Below are 14,856 nucleotides of genomic sequence, written 5' to 3' on the forward strand. Positions count from 1 at the left end.
GTCCTGTGCTATATTTAGAAGAACAGTCAACTGCTTAATTGGGTTGGAATGTGACCTCAGGTGTACTCAGAAGACCCCACTTCTGAATCGGCCACCTGCCTTCTCTGAGGTCAGCGGTGTGGATGCTATCTGTGCTTGGAAAGGACCTGGTAAAAGTGTTGTGCGTGGACCGTTTGGTGGGTGAGCTCCTTCTGCTGACCCCACACGGCACTAGTGGGCGTTTTCTCCCCCAGGACCAACGACACAGCTGTGCTGTCCTATAAGGAGCACCTGCCCGTGACACGCATTGTGGTCGCAGACGCAGCCCGCCCGAGCTCTGCTGCAGCCTACAAACTGGGGCCTCTGCTGTGCCAGGGAGACCGTGAGTAATGTCCAAAGGACCTCTTTCCTGGGAGCGGTTGGGCAGCATGACGGCAAGGGGGCCGCCACGTGTTAAACAGCATTGCATTCCATCAGGTGCTGAGGAAGGAGGGATTATGTCCCTTTGTCAACTGAGAAAGGGGTCAATGCTCTGCAGCTCTTACTCGATACTTGATACAAACCATCACTGTGGAATGCAGGACATGTCTGAGGCCTGGAAGCTTCAGAGCCTGTCCACTCAGAGCGGCTAAGTGCCCCCAGAGAAGGTTCCAGAGAGCTCGCAGTTCAGGAGTAGCATGAGACAATTGGGAATTTCTTCTGTTCATTCCGTTTCTCAGTTAGGGTTTCAGTCTGGGTGCAGGCAAAGAGGACAGTCACCGTGTTTGAGCCCTGCAGCCGTGAGGACAACTGCTGGACGTCAGGTGGAAGTCCAGTTAGGGGCTCAGGGCTTCGGGACAGACTTTTGGGAGCTGTTGTGCGTGTTGCTGGAGGTGCTTTATAGTTTTTGCTCACCGTTCTTGATTTCGTCAGGTTTGGGGAGAAATACATTGTGTGTCCCACCTCCATCCCGCCATCTTTGCCTGGAGTCCGTATGCAAACATTTCACCTATGGGAAAAGGGGTGGACTTCGTTTTTTGATGGTCTGAACTGCAAAGCCATTTAAAAATCTTTGACATTTGCATTCTGCAGCCCATTTTATTCAATTATTTTTTCGGATAATGTATTCCATTAAAATTTTAAATGTTCTGAGCATCTGCCTTGGTGCTACGGCCAAGGACACGCAGTCTGGAAACTGTTCTCAGCGTCCTGTGGTCTGGAAAGCCATTACTGAGCCCCCGAAACGGGCTCCCTCGGTTCGTCTGTGGTGGCTGGAGCAGCTGCCTGGGACTCGAGGCTGCACAGGGCACATTAATATTTCGGGTGTGCCAGCAATGAACAACCCGTGGCAGAGGACAGGCTCACAGGACAAGTGATGATTTCATTAATTTCTCCTCCACTTGGTTCTGCTACCGCAAAACCATCTCAGAGGCAGGCGGATCGATCCCATTTTCAAAGACCCTGGGCAACAGCCTTTACGGCCTCCACGGTGCCGGTCCCACCCGGGTCTGGGCGCGTCCACCATTTTTTTTTTAAGATTTTATTTTTATTTATTCGACAGAGAGAGAGACAGCCAGCGAGAGAGGGAGCACAAGCAGGGGGAGTGGGAGAGGAAGAAGCAGGCTCCCAGCAAAAGAGCCTGACGTGGGGCTCGATCCCAGAACGCCGGGATCACGCCCTGAGCCGAAGGCAGACGCTCACCCGCTGTGCCGCCCAGGCGCCCCAAGCGTCCACCATTTTTAAATGCTTACAGCAGCTGGTTGCCTTGCTTTCCTTCGGATTCCTTTCTCTGATTTCCCCGGCTGCTCTCCTCCACCTCCACGTCCTCGGTCCTCCTTCCCCACTCCCATTTGTCCCATAAATAACATGAGCACAATTACAGGAAGACACATTATGAAACCAAAGTGAAAGAAGTATCCAACCTGCTCACAGCTCAAGAAAAGAGGAAATATTACCCAGACATTTAGTCAGACAACTATGGAGTGTGTCCACCAGGATGCAGGACAGGAGGCCGTCGCTGTCCTCCTGGGGCAACGGGGAGAAGATGAGTCCACATGCACACGCAGGATGGCGCGTGCATGCAACTGGAAGATCAGGCTGGTCCGGACGTCTGTGGGGTGAGCACAGACAGGGCAGAGGGAGGGGCTTGGCCCTGCTCACGTGCTGTCCCTGGAGAGGCTGCCCGCTGCCCACGGGAGTCGTCCGAGGACAGGTCCCCTGGATGGTGCGTGTCCAGAGAGAAGGAAAGAGGTCAAGGACAGGGCCCTGCACGGGTCAGGGGATGAGGGGCGGTCTGGCTATTCTGGACAGACAGTGCCCGAGAGGAGGAAACCCAGAGACTAGGAAATGTGCAGGGAAGAGGCAGACCGCTCGGGAAGGTGGGAGCGGCTGTCAGACCCCACGAGGCCACGCCAGCTTCCGCCCCAGATGCGCACGAATTCGTGGCGGATGGCGGGTGCGCGCAGAAAACCACAGGAGCGTCTCAGTGTCTTACTTCACGTTTCATCTGCACCTAAACTAAGGTGGGAGGGCTGGCGAACCTTTGGGCCCAAGGTGCCTTCTTCCTACCTCCTTGGGACCTGCTGGCTCCAGCTGGCCCTCGGGATAGACGTGTTTCTGTAGACGGCAGGCGTGTCTGTCGTGTCTTTGGGGCATCAGTAATCCTCGCAGGGGCCGCCAGCGTGAGGACAGGTCCCCGCAGATCCAGACGGGAACGCAGGCCCTGAAGGCCGAGCGGCTTCTGTCTGCTGGTCGTGCGAATAACTTCAGGAATAGTTCTCACTTTCCGTAGGCTACGCGAATTTTATCCTGCACGTGCCTCCCCCACACAGGGCAGCCGGTTTCTGTGCAGACGTGCGAATAGCTTTGTTCTCCTCCCACTGGCCTGCGGACCAAAACCGGCATCCTATCCAGCCACGTATTTCATTATTTTCGTTTTTGTTTTCCTTTATCTTTGATCCCAATTGTTATTTCTAAGAACACTTCGAATTTCAAGAGAAGCCGCGGACGTATTGGACCGATGCACGAGTGTGTGGGTTCCCGAAGCTGCAGCCGTGACCCCTCGCGTTTTCTCTCCGAGAAGCTGTGTTTACCCGTCTCTTAAACGATCAGAAAGATGGATTGGACTAGAAAAATCTTGGTCATCTTAGTAATTTCATAATTTATACTTCCAGTTTTAAGAAGCAGATTTTTTATTTTCATACACCTTGATTTTTAAAGTAAACATCTTTGTTTTATAAAATTGAGTGCCTTTAACATGGTCTCTATTCCTTTATGAATAAGTTTTCTTTAAGAGTTCAACAGGAATAGCACCGTGGTCCTACCACGTGTGGTTGCAGGGACTCCTGGGCCGGCAGTCACCCGGCATCCCCGTCATGGAGCAGCCCAGGACCTGGTCCCGGGAAGCCCTGTACAGAGGAGACCTCTTCACCTAATTATGCTCTAGAGAAAAATAAAACATCTCCAAAATGTATCTCCACAGAAAAGCCAGCAAAACGGGCTGTTGCTCCACGTAAGTCTTGGGAAAACCTGAGCACTGAGTCCTTGATTTGCCCCCCGCCCCCCAGCCAGAAGGCTGCAGAGCAGACCAGCTTGGCAGGAAGTGATGTCAGCTGGGTACACACAGCACAGAGGCCAGCTGGGACTGCGTCTGTCCTCCGGACACGGGGCGGAGAGGTATTTGGGATGGCTGTTTTCTGACCCCTGCACGAACTCATTCTCCAGGAAAAGCGGTTTAGACGTGAGGCTGAGTCAAGTGCTGTGACATATGCAGGCTCAGAGCCAGGACGCAGGGTCACCACCCGCCCAGGCTGCACACCAGGCCCAGCCTCAGGTCCAGCAGGAGGCAGCCCCAGCTAAGAGGGAGGCCAGGACACGCAAACTCAGAAGAAATGTGCAGAGAAGCCCAACCAGAGCGTGGCTCCCAGTCGCCCCACGTCACAGGATCATGTGTCTTTCAAAGCTCATTTCCGTCGAAGTGCTAATCCTTGGGAAGGTGCTTGTCCTTCGAGAGGTTTTAGGCTATTTAGTTTTCATTGACTTTGAGCGATAGGAGATGGCGGTGTAAGAAACCAGTGTGGGTGGTTACTTTCCACCCACGTTATCAGGGCTCAGGTGAGCATGCGTGTCAGGGAGACCACCTCCAGGCTTGGTGGAGGGGTCTCCCCGTCCCTGCCCCAGTCAGGGTGGGAGTGCGCTCTGGGGAAGGAGCCCGGCAAGGCTGGGGCCCTTCGACCATCTGGGTCCCCGGTTGCGATGGGCAACTCTGGATTTCTGCAGGATTTTTTTAAAATTCAGTTACGTACATGGTTCCCATTCCAAATGGTGGGCAGGTGAGGGTTGATAATGAATGTGGAGGACGCTATCAGAGTGACTTGCCTGGATACAGAGAACACTTCCCTGGTGGGTGGCGTGGAGACAGACACGGTTTGCATGGCGCTCTTCCCTGCACCGTGAGGGGAGGGTCTTCGCGGACCCCCACCCCCACTGAGCTCTCTGTTCAGGCGTCCTGTGGGCACGCTCAGGACAACGGCAGCCAGGACAGCCAGTGCGGCTGCTCTGTGTGACCCTTCCCTCCTGTGTCCTAGGATCCTTCTGGAACTCGGCTTCCTTCCACACAGAAACTTCGTACCTTCACTTCCCCACTTTGCACGCAGAGCTCAGCGCCGACGTGTCCTTCTTTTTCAAGACGAGAGCTTCATCCGGCGTGTTCTTAGAGAACCTGGGGATCACAGACTTCATCAGCCTGGAGCTACGCTGTGAGTGTCCAGAAAACTCCGCGGGGCCCTTATCGCTGGTCGTGTCCGAGGGGCTCCTTGCCCTTCCCTCCGTTAGCTCCAGCCTGAGATTCAGGTCCAGTCCTGCCGTTCTGTGAACCCCGCCAGCGGGAGTCTGATGCACCTGACAGCCCGTGGGAAGTACCTGTCCACACAGGGTCCGGTTTGAGACCCCTTCATGTGGGTGTAGACAGGGTTTGAATTCAGCTAGTTCCTCCACGAAGTGCTCACTGGACCCCAAGTAGCCTACAGCAGACGACCGTGCACCCACAGCCTGCCCGCGTTATAAAACGGGTGACGGTCTGCACTAAGTTCGACACAAAACCCCGATGTGTTATAGTTTCTCTCCACACGTAATTACAGTTCAGTCCAGTACAAATCAAAGTGAATTAGCACATTCCGAGCCTAATTTTTAAAAATCATTATTTTCCCAAGTACAAGATGCCTTTGCCCTCTGGTCTGCTTCCCTGTGTCCCCGGGGCCCGTCTGGGACGTGGCTCCCACCATCCCATGTGTCGTGTTTCCAGCCCCAATGGAGGTGGCCTTTTCCTTCGATGTGGGGAACGGGCCCTGTGAGGTCACAGTGCAGGCGCCCGCCCCCCTCAATGACGACCGGTGGCACCTCGTCCGGGCCGAAAGGAACACGAAGGAGGCCTGGCTGCAGGTGGACCTGCTCCCGCCCGGGACACACGCGGCCCCCGAGGACGGGCACGTGCGTCTGCAGCTCAACAGCCAGCTCTTTGTGGGTGAGTGCTGCCTGGCGCCCTTTCCAACCCCGGGGTGCATGCGGTGGGGTAGGGTGACTCCAGAGCCAAGGCGACGGGTAAGGCCAGGACAGGACATTAGCTCCACGCCACCAGCGCTTCTGTCGGCCCCGTCAGGCACCTCCAGGCTCCAGCTGCTGGGCCGGGCAGCTCACACTGGATCATAACCTCCCAGCACTGCAACCAGGTGCCTTTGTCCCCAGTGCAGATGCAGGAGCCAGCTCGCTGCCCCAGAGGGTCAGGGCGCTGACCTGCCCAAGACTGGCTCCCAGGGACATGCGGTAGAGCTTCTCTGGCCACTTTGTGCCCAGTGGGGAGGTGAACACCAGCGGCCCCCACTTCTAAGTGCTGGACCCCCCTCGGGGCCCCCCAGAAACAGTGAGCGAGAGACCAGGAGGGGCAGCCACCCCACACATGTTGACATCCCCTCCCCTTCTGTGGGCATCCCCGACCTCCTTCGGACCCCTCCTGCTCCCCGTTGACCGTGACTCCTGTCAAGCCCTGCGTGGGTCTGCCGCTGCGCTGGGTTGCTTGGTGTTGTCTCCGTTGTGTTGTTGCGAATGACGTCGTTGTGATTGGGGCATCGATGAGACAGAGGGATTAGCCCTCCTGTGAGCACTCCGTACGTTTCAGATACATCAGGGTCCTGCTTACTTATTACGAACTCCAACAAATCGAAAATGATCACCGACTATGAATGAGATACCGACCAGGCCACTCACAACCTCGGTCTTAACCCTCCACTTGGAGAGGACCACTTTCCCACAAAAGTCTTTAACCAAGCTACTAAACAACGTATAGACTAAAATATCGATTAAGTCGAAGTTACAGTAAGACCATCAAACAAACCACAGTATCCTCTTCCCCACAGAGGATTTAACAGAATAAACCACGAAGTTTGCCTGGAGTCAGAGCTGAGGGATCACAGGACTTACTCAGCTATTCGTCATCATGTGTTAAGAGCTGAGGGCCGAGCTGTGAGGGGGAACCCTGTTCCCTGTTGAGAACGAGGTGCCCGCACAGCAGACGGGGATGCAGGCGGTCGTCTGGTCCCCCCAGAGCAGTGGCCGCTGTCACAGGCTCCGGGGGCTCCCGCCCATCCCCTCCCCACCCACCCCGGGCGTCACCCTCTGCAGGAAATCAGGTGCGTTATTCTGGACCTTGGGCCTGCCCGGTGAGAGGAAATGGCGCTCGCATCTGAAGTGTTCCCATCCTCTCTGACAGCCCAAGTCCCTCTGCCAAGTCACGCCTATCCCCTAGGATCTCTCCAGCTCTGTCTCTCCGCTCTCTTGTTTTTTAGGACACATCCTAAGGGAATTCTAATTTTGTTCACTCGTGAGTTCTAGGGTAACCACTCACCGTGCTTCGTGTGTCCGCCTGCCAATTCTGAGAACGACGTTGTTGGTTTGTACCGAGACTTCCTCTGTGGATGGGGTTATTAAGATTACACTAAGTGTTCAGACTTGCTGTTGCTTTATTTTTGTAATAACAGTTTTCATCCAGAGACTGCATGGAAGGAAGGTCTCTAAAAACAGAAGAAAAAACCGGAAAAAAAAAAAGTGAACGGCATCCCCACACAGCAGTACCATAGCATTTAGCAGCTGGGGTCCTTCTCACTTGAAAGTAGACCTGGCAGAGCACACGCTGAATCACTCAGTAAAATTCAGATCTCACATGAAGTTGTTAAATGAGAATTATATTCCACGAAACAGGGAGATTCACCCTCTCGCATTAGTTACCGAGATGCAGTCTCTAATCTCTAATGCTCCCATCAGAACAAACGTGGTCATGTTCGTAAAAATGCTGCGACTTATTGTCCACATTTCACCGTCCTGGTTTCGAGGCCCATGGTGCTCTGGTATTACATTTTAGGGGATTCAGTTGCTGGCCTCTCTCCAAGGACAGCGTAATGGGCCAACGTGAAGACACCAGAGTGCTTTCTCTTGCGAAGATGAGAGTTTCCTCAAAAAGGTGACTATGAGAAATGTGACCAAAAAGTCACCACTGAGACATCCACTGTGCCTCTGTCTCCCCACTCTGGAGAATTTGGGGAAAGAGCCCTGAGCTGAGCAGAGAGCTTCATGGCAAATACAGGACAGGTCCCATCTAATGGGATCTCCGTGATTGGGCTGATGGAGGAAAACACCCACCACAGTTCACACACAGGTCACTTGGCCGCGTACCCCGCCCCCAACCCCCACAGTGGCTCCGAGGTATTTCTGCCTGCTTGTGAACGCCACAGTCAGGGAATCATTAGTAGGAATTCCTTTGACTTCGTCTTGGTTTGTTCATCGTGGTTGTGAAATCTATGCTCGTTACTTCACACACCACTCTTTTTCTTTTTAAGTTGCTGTCCGTGTTCCGTTATCCGACTCATCCTAACTCTGTCCTTCCCAGGAGGGACTGTGGGACGCCGTCACAGCAGGGCTGCTGGGGCATTTCTCTGCAGGGCCCTGAGGCCACCAGCACGTGGCTCTGCTGGAGGCCGGCTGGATCTGCACCTAACTTCACTAGAAATTGCCAGCTAGTTTTTCAAGCTGGTTTTCCATCTTCCTGCCCAGTGGTAGAGTGTCACTGTCCTCATCTTGTCCTCTGTGTCCCCATCTTGTCATCCATGTACCCCTCTTGTCAATCATGTCCTCATCTTGTCATCGGTGTCCCCATCTTCTCATCTGTGTCCCCATCTTGTCATCCTTGTCCCTGTCTTGTTATCCGTGTCCCCATCTTGTCATCCCTGTCCCCATCTTGTCATCGGTGTCCCCGTCTTCTCATCTGTGTCCCCATCTTGTTAACCATTTCCTCATCTTGTCATCCGTGTCCCCATCTTGTCATCCGTGTCCCCATCTTGTCATCCATGTCCCCATCTTGTCATCCGTGTCCCCGTCTTGTCATTCGTGTCCCTATCTTGTCATCCATGTCCCCATCTTGTCATCCATTTCCTCATCTTGTCATCCGTGTCCCCATCTTGTCATCCGTGTCCCCATCTTGTCATCCATGTCCCCATCTTATCATCCGTGTCCCCATCTTGTCAACCATGTCATTTTGTCATCGGTGTCCCCATCTTGTCATCTGTGTCCTCATCTTGTCATCGGTGTCCCCATCTTGTCGTCTGTGTCCCCATCTTGGTATCCGTGTGTGGGTGCACAGCAGCCACACCTTGTGCCCAAAGAGGGCCTCCCCAGTCACCAGGGAGGTTGCCGTGCTCTCTGAATATTTATTCATCACGTGAATACCTTCCCAGTGAAGTGCCTGTTTATATTTTTTGCCCCTTTTTTAATTGACCTGTTTGCCTTTTTATTGATTTGTAGAAATACTATATAATCTGGACCCCAGTCCTTTACTGAATACATGAATCACAATTGTTACTACACATCTGAGGCTTGCTTTTAGCTTTTTACCAATGTCTTTGGATTTGCAGAAGTTTTACTATTGATCAACCTTTGTATAAAAAACCTTCAAGCCCAGTTCGTCAAAGAGTTCTTTTATAGTTAGTGCTCCTTGAGTCTTCTCTGAGAAACCAGTGTTTGGAAGAACTTCTCCTATATTTTCTTTTAGAAATTTTTTAAATTTTAGCTTTGCTTTTAGGTCTATGATCTATATAAAAATATTTTTACATATGGTGTGAGATAGGATTCAAGGCTTAATTTTTTATACCACTTTTTTGTAGTATGATCGATACGTAAAAAGGTATTTAATGTATCGCAGCTGGAGGGTTTATCTTTTTCTGGTTGTGTGCCCAGTCCTCGGAGCTGCTGGTGGTGACGTAATGTCAGTGTCGCACAGAGTGACCATGCTGGAAAACCTTGCTGCTTCGGATCCCACAGTGGAGCTTACTGTCTTGGAGCTCAGAGTTCATACAAGCGAACGATTCCAGAGTAGTTCATGATAGCCAATCTCTTGATGTTAGATGCTATCATTGCTTTATGGATAGCTTTTTCTAGAATGAATTTTTTTAACATTTAATTTTAATTTTTAAATATGTTCCTGGTAACATTTTTTCCACTTTATTGAATATGATTGACGTTAACTTTGTATTAGCCCACGACGTACAACGTATGGATTCGTGTATATACCACGGAAGAACCCCAGTAATCTGGTCAATATCTGTCACCTCACGTGGCTGCAATTTTTTTCTTATAATGAGAAGCTTTAAGACCTACTGTTTTAGCAACCTTGAAATATGCAACACAGTGTTGTTACCTGCACCCGCCATGCTGTGCGTTGCATCCCCTGACTGACTTACCCTATGGCTACAGGTTTGTAGCTCTTGACCACCTTCACCCATCCCCCATCCCTCACCTCCTGCCTCTGACAAAGACCAGTCTGTGCTCTGGATCTGTGAATTTGGTGTTTTAAGATTCTACATGTCAGTGAGATCTTAACGATATTTGTCTTTCTCCAACTTATCTCAGTTAACACGACGCCATCAGGGTCCATCCTCGTTGTCACAAACGGCAGGAGTTTTGGTGATGGCTGCATTATAGAGACATACAATTAGCTCACACAACTATTTAGTGTACGCAGCTTGATGAGCACAGGGGGAAGTCCCCACCATGAAGTGACCAGCACCACCCAGGACCGGCACATATCCATCACCTCCCAAAGTTTCCTCCTGCCCTTTTTATTATTATTAATTTTATGGCAACACTTACCATAAGATCTAACCTCTTAGGAATGTTAAGGGCACAAAACAGTGTTGTGAGCTCTAGACCCCTAGAACCTATCTACCTCTCATATCTGGAACCTCGTGCCCCTCAACCAGTGACTCTCCTCCTCCCCACCCCCACCCAGGCTCTGATGGCCGCCAGTCTATACTCTGGTTCCAGGAGTTTGATGGTTTTAGATTCCACAGATGAATGAGATTTGTTTCTCTCATTTTTATCTCATTTTTATCTCATACCCCTGCTGTAGCAAGTGACAGGATTTCCTTCTTTTTTGAGGTTGAATAATAAACTGCATTTTCATACATAGTGTGAGATATTCATTTGTTGATGGACATTTCAGTTGTTCTCCTAATTTGGCTGCTGTAAATAATGCTGCAGATATCTCTTTAAGATACCAACTTCAGTTCTTTTGGATATATGCCCAGAAGAGTAATTAATGGATCATATGGTAATTCTATATATAACTTTCTGAGGAAACTCCACACTGTTTTCCAGAGTGGCTGCACCAGTTTGCATTCCTACCAACAATGCGAGAGGGTTCCCCTTTCTCCACATCCCCACCATCTGGTATCTCTTGTCTTTTCAGTAATACCGATCCTAACAGGGGTGAGGTGATTTACCATTGTGGTTTTGCTTGGCACGTCCCTGATAATTAGTGATGTTGAGCACTTTTTCGTTTATGTGTTGGCTGTCTGTGTGCCTTCTTTGGAGACATGTCTATGCAGAGCCTTTGCCCGTCGTATACTCAGGGGATTTGGTATTATGCTATTAAGTTGTAGGAGCTCCTTATATATTTTGGATATTAACGCTTTACCATGTATGTTTTACAAATATTTGCTCCCTTTCTGTAGGTTACTTTCTCATTTTGTTGATTGTTTCTTTTGCTAAGCAGAAGCTTTTTAGTTTGTTTTTCTTTTGATGTTTGTGTTTTGGTATCCTACAAAAAATCATAGCCAAGACAAATGTCAAGGATTTTTTTACCTATTTTTTTTGTAGGTATTTTATAGTTTCAGATCTTACATTTAAGTCTTTCAATCCATTTTGAGTTCATTTTTGTTTATGGTGTAAGATAAGAATCCAATTACCTCTTTTTTGCATGTGATATCCAGTTTCCCAGCGCCATTTATTAAAGAGATTATCCTTTCCTCATTTTGTATTGTTGGTGCCCTTGCTAAAGATTATTTGAGCGTGTATGATTTGTGTGAGTTTAATTCTGGGCTCTCTGTTCTGCTCCATTAGTCATTTGACTTCTCTTTATGCCAATACCATACTGCTCTGATTACTTTGGCTTTGTCACGTAACTTGAAATCAGAAGGTATGATCCTTCCAGTTTTGTTCTTCTTGCTAAAGATCTGCTTTTGCGATTTGGATTCTTTTGTGGTATATATGAATTTTAGGATTTTTTTATTCCGTCTTTGTGAGAATGCCTTTGGGATTCTGGTCAAGATTGCATGTAATCTGTAGACTGCTTTGGGTAGTATAGACATTTTGACAGTAATTCTCCCAATCCATGAACATGGACTCTCATCCCATTTAACTGTGTCACCTTCAGTTTCTTTCATAAATCGTCTTTTATAGTTGTCAGTATATAGACCTTTTGCTTCCTCAGTTAAATTCGTTCCTAAGAATCTCATTATTTTTGATGCTATTGTAAATGGGACTGTTTTCTCCATTTTCCTCTATAGTTCTCTGCTAAAATATAGAAACACACCAATTTTTAAATGTTGATGTTTTTATCCTACAAGTTTACTGAATTCATTTATTAGTTCTAAGTTTTTTGGTGGAATCCTTGGGGTTTTGTATATAAAATCATGTCATCTGCAAACAGAGACAAATGTACTTCCTCGTTTCCTATTGGGATGCGTTTGATCTCTTATCTCACCCACCGTTCCGTCTGGGTCGCGAGCTCTCTGCCGAGTTGAAGTGGCGAGGGTGGGTTCTCATCTCAGAGGAAAAGCTGTCGACTTCTCTTCACCGAACGTGATGTCACCTGTAGGCTAGCCCTGGGTACCTTTTATTATGCTGAGGCAATTTCTTCTGTACAACTTGTTGAGAGTTTTATCATGAATAGGTATTCCGTTCTGTCAAATACTTTTTCCACATCTGTTGAGGTAATCGTGTAGTCTGTATCCTTCATGCTATCGGGGGTTTGCCACGTTGACTGACGTGTGGATGGTGACCCATCCCTGATCCTGACGAGTGGTCCTCCTCAGGTGCTCTTGAATTCAGTTGGCTAATATTTTGCTGAGGGGACAAACATTGGAAAATACACAAATATGTGTAAACTAAACAACATACGCTTTAGCAACCAATCATTCAAAGAAGAAATCAAAAGGGAAATGAAAAAATTTTGAGAAATTAGAGTGGAATCTTCTGCCAAACTTAATCTGCCATTAATCCCATTTAATGTAATTTTCTTCTCAAATTGAAGCTTACTCAGCAATTTGAGTTCGATTTGAGTTTTTTTAATATATTCCATTTTTTAAAAGATTTTATGTATTTATTTACTTATTTATTTGACACACACAGAGAGAGAGCACAAGCAGGGGAAGAGGCAGAGGGAGAAGGAGAAGCAGGCTCCCCGCTGAGCAAGGATCCAGATGTGGGGCTCGATCCCAGGACCCTGAGATCATGACCTGAGCTGAAGGCAGACGCTTCACCGAATGAGCCACCCAGGAGCCTAATATATTCCATTTTTTGCAAAAAAAAAAAAAAGTTTCTCTAGTTTGTTGACCTAGAACAGAGCTAGAGTGCAGTCATAATAATTGTGTTAGTACCCTCGTCTGCAAACCCTGTCATCTGTATCGTATCTGGATGACTTCCCCTTGATGAGGTTTTCTTCTCACGATTGCTCACTAAGTCCCGCCTCTTTGTACGTCTGCCATTTCTTTAAGCTGGATGCTGGGCCATGTGCCTTTCCCCTTGTTGGACACTGGACATTTTGTAACCCTTTACGTGTTCTTCAGCTCTGGTCTGGAACAAGATTCATGTACATGGAAAAAGTTTGATTGTTTTTGGTGGTCTTGCTTTTAAGATTTTTTTTAGGACTGGAGTTAATCTGGGATTAATTTTTTCTCATTACTGAGGCAAGAAATTTTTAACTTCTGCCTGAGATGCCTCCTGAATTTGGTGGCTTGCTGGTGACTATTAGGAGCAGACAGTATCCCCCACCCTGCGGGAGCCCTGGAGCTCGGCCCTAGCCCTAACCCCAAGCCTAGCGCTAACCTCAGTCCTGTGGGACACCCTCCAGGCTTCTGAGTCACCCCCTCCCTGGCCTCTGGTGTTTCCTCACAGAAGGTGTTGGCCAGTGCTGAGCTCATTGCTCAGGGGGCCCTCCGCAGACCTGCAGAGTTCATCTGGGGAGCCGAGAGACACGGGCCCCTGCGATGTGGCCTGGAAACTCCCCGGACAGAAAGCTGGGGTGATGGGAGAGCTTGGCTGGCTGTTTTCTCACGCCCGGGGGTGACCGCCGTTTGTGTCCAAATGCCCAGTGCTTTCAGAACTATTGTTTCACGTCGTTCTGGTATTCTGAGCTATTGTCAAGGTGGGAGAGCAAATCCAGTCCCCATTATTCCACTATCGCCATAAATGGACATCTGGTGTTTTTATGGTAAAAAATTCTTGGGGAACCTGGGTGGCTCAGTTGGTAAATGTCTGCCTTCGGCTCGGGTCGTGATCCTGAGGTCCTGGGATCGAGCCCCGCGTCGGGCTCCCTGCTCAGCAGGAAGCCTGCTTCTTCCTCTCCCGCTCCCCCTGCTTGTGTTCCGTCTCTCTCAAATACATAAAAATCTTTTAAAAAATTCTTCCATTTTAGCTAATCATATCAATGTCCACCACATTACACTATCATTATTACAATAATATTGATGTTTTATTAAGTCTCATTCTTTTTTTTTTTTTTTAGTTTTTAAATTCCAGTTAGTTAGCATATAGTGTCATGTTAGTTTCAGGTGTACAATATAGTGATTCGACACTTCCACACATCACCCGGTGCTCACCACAGGTGCCCCCCTTATTCCCCACCACCTGTTCCACCCATCCCCCACCCACCTCTCCTCTGGTGACCGTCAGTGCGTTCCATATACTTAAGAGTCTGTTTCTTGGTTTCTCTCTCTCTTATTTTTCCCTTTGTTTTGTTTCTTAAATTCTGCATATGAGTGAAATCGTATTTGTCTTTCTCTGACTGACTGATTTCACTTAGCACAATACTCTCTAGCTTTATCCATGTCGCTGCAAATGGCAAGATTCTGTTCTATTTTACAGCTGAATAATATTCCATATATAATATATATATAAATTTCACTTAATTCTCACTGCTTCCCTTCCCTATTCCATTTTTCTTTTAAAATTTTTTTTCTTATAATAATATTTTTTATTATATTATGTTAGTCACCATACAGTACATCCCCGGTTTCTGATGTAAGGCTCGATGATTCATTAGGTGCGTATAACACCCAGTGCACCATGCAATACGTGCCCTCCTTACTACCCATCACCAGCGTATCCCATTCCCCCAACCCCTCCCCTCTGAAGCCCTCGGTTTGTTTCTCAGAGTCCACAGTCTCTCATGCTTCATTCCCCCTTCTGAAGTAAGTCTCATTCTTAATTCTAATAAGATTAACTTAAAAATAAATTCCTGTTAACTAACAAGGAATCTGTTTAGAATAAACATTAAGCAAAGTCAAGTTTTAAAAA

General features: G+C 48.5%; 1 protein-coding gene across 1 annotated transcript in view; it reads left to right on the forward strand.

Moving 5' to 3' along the window:
• LOC103662795 (contactin-associated protein-like 4) overlaps positions 1–14,856 on the forward strand; it is a 128,391-nt gene that overhangs the window by 96,432 nt on the left and 17,103 nt on the right. Inside the window, exons 15-17 of the mRNA XM_040636285.1 lie at positions 234–361; positions 4,545–4,715; positions 5,261–5,479. Coding sequence (XP_040492219.1) covers positions 234–361; positions 4,545–4,715; positions 5,261–5,479 — 518 coding nt within the window. The remainder of the gene's footprint in view (positions 1–233; positions 362–4,544; positions 4,716–5,260; positions 5,480–14,856) is intronic.

This window comes from Ursus maritimus, unplaced genomic scaffold, assembly GCF_017311325.1.
Source record: "Ursus maritimus isolate PB19 unplaced genomic scaffold, ASM1731132v1 scaffold_1, whole genome shotgun sequence".
Taxonomy (NCBI): Eukaryota; Metazoa; Chordata; class Mammalia; order Carnivora; family Ursidae; genus Ursus; species Ursus maritimus.